We start from the raw sequence: 4,390 nt of genomic DNA on the forward strand, positions 1-4,390 counted from the left end.
TCTAGGGCAATTTGGCTGAGCTCCCCCTAAAATCCAACCTATGCATCTGTCATCTTTCCTTTATACAGCAAATTCACACACTAATACAGCCATTAGACATAAAAGAACAACAATCAAAAAACAAAAATGATAACAATTTTTAAGGTCATAATTGATTATTTGTACCCTTTGTGACTTTACTCAATTATATGCAATATATACGTCAGACAACCATTTTGAGATGGTGTACTACTCTCCTACTATGAATTTTCAATTCCCAAGAATACCCTTGGACGAAACAACAAGGCACCATTTTAATGCATCAAACAAATATGTAGCAAAGAATTTTGTTTAAATTTTGTGTAACGGATTGCCGGTGGTGAATTCAAGACATGGATATTAAGTTAAATGATATTTTAGACCTCGACCCATTGGTATGATGACTATTATCATTATCCATAGGGCTCTACATATGAAATTAGGAATGTCTAACGCTAACTTTCGCTTTACATAGCAAATTTTGTAGGCCAATTTGCAAGAGATTTTCCTAGAAAAACATTATAAAGTTTTAAGACCATCAGAAAAAAGTCTTCTATAACTTTAGCTTTTAGTTTTAGATTTGATATTTGACGAGACAGAATAGGACCCTACACGCTAAACCCAACTAATCTTCTGCTGCATCATTCTTTCAGCTCTTGTATGTCATGGACTCATGGGGCATTAATTAAATGAATCCTCCGAGTTCCGGCATTTGATAGGGAAAATTTGGGGTATGCTTGCTCTTAGAGTTTCATTTTGGGAGTTTGGACTGCTCCTGGTTTTAAGTGACGTGGTGTTACAGTCAAGAATCCTCCTATGAAGAATATGAGAAAAATGGAGTTGTTGAGTTATTGTTGCTGCTATCTTAGAAAAATAGCTTAACGACGTTGCTGCTCTGTCCAATTAAACCCTTGATCTCTCATGGGCAGTTGAAATCAGCAACTCTTTCTTTGATACTCTCTAGAAAACGGACCTACTAGACCTTTACGTGGCCAATCAGTAATTTACAAGTGTCAACAACCCCATTTCTTTAAAGACTGCTTCCACTTAAAACTTAAACTAACCTTAATTATTTGATATATACAAAACAGAAAACGGAGAAATACTAGAGATTGTTTTTGTTGTTATAAACATTTGGTTTTCTTCTTCTTCATTTATTTCTTTTTTTTTCTGTTATGCAAACAAAAGAAGAGTGCGAATCAAATTCTTGTAAAACCCAATTCTCTAATATGTTTAATGAGTTCAATCAGAGGTTTCGGCGACTTTGCTCCAGACTCCGGTGGAGACGACGTTCGAAGTCGAAGATTATGATCAAGAAGTTTGGAAAATCGAACTCCAAAGGGCATTTTAAGGAAGAATTTGATGGTGGTGGTGGTGGTGGTGCTCAGAGTTTCGGACATCATCAAAATGGTCTAGTGGGTATTTCTAAACGTGAGAACTCTATACGGATTGCAACTTTTAATGCTGCTATGTTTTCGATGGCTCCTGCAGTACCAGATTTTGACAATTCAATTGTGTTTGATTATGGAGAAGAAGATTTTGCCAAGATAAATCATTCTGGGGAGTTTGATATGCGAATGAAATCCATAAATGATCGTCCAAGAAGTATACTAAAGCAGTCACCTTTACATCCCAGTTCCATGAATGGTACTAGTGATCAACCCCTTAGTAGGCAACAAAGCAGGTATGCGAAGTCGAAGTTAAGGGTTTCGATAAATTTACCGGAGAATGAGATTTCATTAGAAAGAAGTAAACAATTACGAGACGAAAAAAAAGGTTTGAATTCAAATTCTAAAGGAAAAGCTCCTTTGAGATCAAGTAGAAGTCTTCCAAATGGTAATAGTATTGGTAGAAGTTGTTTCGAGAGTTTTAGAAGTAATAGAACTATTATGCAAGTTTTAAAAGAAGTTGATGCGGATATTTTAGCTTTACAAGACGTGAAAGCAGAAGAAGAGAAAGGTATGACACCTCTTTCTGATTTAGCAACAGCTTTAGGAATGAAATATGTGTTTGCTGAAAGTTGGGCACCTGAATATGGAAATGCTGTACTGTCAAAATGGCCAATTAAGAAATGGCAAGTTCAGAAAATCTTTGATGACTCCGATTTCAGGTACACATCTCTTCCATGTAGACTACTTAGTCTCTTTGTCATTTACTTGGTTTTTCCTGACTTCCTCTTAATGTGAAAGTGACACTGAAAATGAAAATTTTCTGACAACCACTGAATTACGGCAGTTTTCATTTTCTCTAGGTGAAAATGTAACTCCTGAAAGTTTCATTTTTTCTGGGCTAGAAATTGGATATGCTAAAAATTTAGAATGATAAAAACAAGGATCTGGATTTTTTTTGCAGTAATCTATAGAAATCCAGTTTCAGATTGAAAATCGAATTAAGACCCGTATTACTGCCAAGATTCGATCCTTACCGGTCATAATTTTTCATTAAATGATGTAGGAAGCTAAGTCTTAGTCAGGGCACTTCTAGTTTGTTCTGCAGAGCCTACAACATGCGTGTCAATTTGAGCATTAAAAATTTGACGGAAATTGTTGAGTTTTGATGTGGATGCAATATGAATGGAAAGACAAATAACCCATGCGTTTTAATACTGAATGCAGGAATGTGTTGAAGGTCACAGTGGACGTCCCCAACACGGGTGAAATCAATTTCCACTGTACACATCTGGATCATTTAGATGAGAACTGGAGGATGAAGCAGATAAATGCGATAATGCGGTCCAGTGATGGACCACATATCTTAGCTGGAGGCTTAAACTCTCTCGACCAAACAGACTACTCTGCCGAGAGATGGACTGACATTGTAAAGGTGAAATAGCTAGCTTCACGTAAGTCACAAACTTATCCATTGTTACTGAATTCAACTGATAACTTGTGTTGCAGTATTACGAGGAGATAGGAAAACCGACCCCAAAAGTCGAGGTGATGAAGTTTTTGAAGGGAAGGCGATATATAGACGCAAAAGACTATGCGGGCGAATGTGAATCAGTTGTCATGATTGCCAAAGGCCAAGGTACGATATCCTCTATTAACTCACTCCTTGATTCTAGAATATCCTGACACACAAATCTCGGGGATGATCCAAGGTCTGATTTTCCATTACAGCAATCATTTCCTTGTAAGCCCTGGAGCCGAGGTGTAACCCTTGGTAATGTTAAACTAGTGAAATTGATGAAATGTGAATTTGCTAACTCAACAGATGTGCAAGGAACATGCAAGTATGGAACAAGAGTTGATTACATATTAACATCACAGGACTCGCCATACAAGTTTGTACCAGGATCATATTCAGTCTTCTCATCCAAAGGAACTTCAGATCATCACATTGTGAAAGTTGATATGATGAAAGTAGATAACATTGAACAAGAGAATGCAAACAATCCACCAAGACGAAGAACGAAAAAGAAAAAGAAGAAAGTAGTGAAGATCACAAATACTTCTACTGGTATATGGAGACTAAAGTCGTGAATGGAAGCGCATATGACACATCTTATTCATCGTTTTGATCGAAGGTGCTGCTTCCTTTCTGCCATTTCACGCAAGTATCTGATGAAATTCTGGAACCTATTTTTATACCTGGCGACATAACCACGAGGGATAATTGGAAAAATGTCCCATATTTCGATGCCCCGATGGGAAACTGCCCCATAGAAAAAAAGTTATGAGAAATTGCCCCACCGTTGCTATTTCTGTCCAAACTGTGTTAACTGGTCAATGACGCCACATGCGTGAGTTTCATGTGTCGGAAAAAGACATATACACCCTAAATATTTCTTTCTCCTACGTATCTCTGCCCATCTTCTCCATTTACATTAGAACAAAACAAAAAAAATACAGAGAGACGCAAATCGAGTTTTAGTGAGGAAATTTCAGTTTCAATTTGGTTTTGAAACTTGAAATCAGAAATTAGGGTTAATTGATTTTTGGAAAATATTTGATTTTTAAGGTTCATAGAATTTAGGGTTTTTACTTTGTAATCATGTAATTGAAGTTATTAAATCTTTGTGGTGGATGTAATAACCCTAATTAGTGCATTTGAAGGTTTGGTTTTCGGGATTTCGACAGTCAAGACATGGTTTGTGAGCTATGGTTTAAGGGTTCTCAAGGCAAATTAAAATGGAACTTGGAATAATCTTTTCTTCACAATGAATTTGTTACGTGGTCGCTACGATTGATGGCAGTGATGATAATATTTTGCATCTGGATATAAAGTTAAGGAATAAGAAGATACGTGAGAAGGAGGAGATATATATTAAAGTCACATACGTAATTTACTGTATCAAATGTATCTCGCCAGAGTAGATATTGACAAGTCAAAGGGGCGAGTTTGACTATTTGGATGGAAAAGTGATGATGGG

At 36.6% G+C, this 4,390-nt stretch overlaps 1 protein-coding gene across 1 annotated transcript; it reads left to right on the forward strand.

The window, feature by feature from the left end:
• The first annotated feature begins 775 nt into the window (after window positions 1-775).
• On the forward strand, window positions 776-4,088 carry LOC113350159. The gene is made up of 4 exons (XM_026594251.1): window positions 776-2,128; window positions 2,634-2,841; window positions 2,916-3,045; window positions 3,232-4,088. The coding sequence occupies exons 1-4, from the start codon at window positions 1,194-1,196 to the stop codon at window positions 3,498-3,500; spliced, it is 1,542 nt and encodes a 513-aa protein (XP_026450036.1). The 5' UTR covers window positions 776-1,193; the 3' UTR covers window positions 3,501-4,088.
• Window positions 4,089-4,390: the final 302 nt, after the last annotated feature.

This window comes from Papaver somniferum, chromosome 2 (genome assembly GCF_003573695.1).
Source record: "Papaver somniferum cultivar HN1 chromosome 2, ASM357369v1, whole genome shotgun sequence".
Lineage (NCBI taxonomy): Eukaryota > Viridiplantae > Streptophyta > Magnoliopsida > Ranunculales > Papaveraceae > Papaver > Papaver somniferum.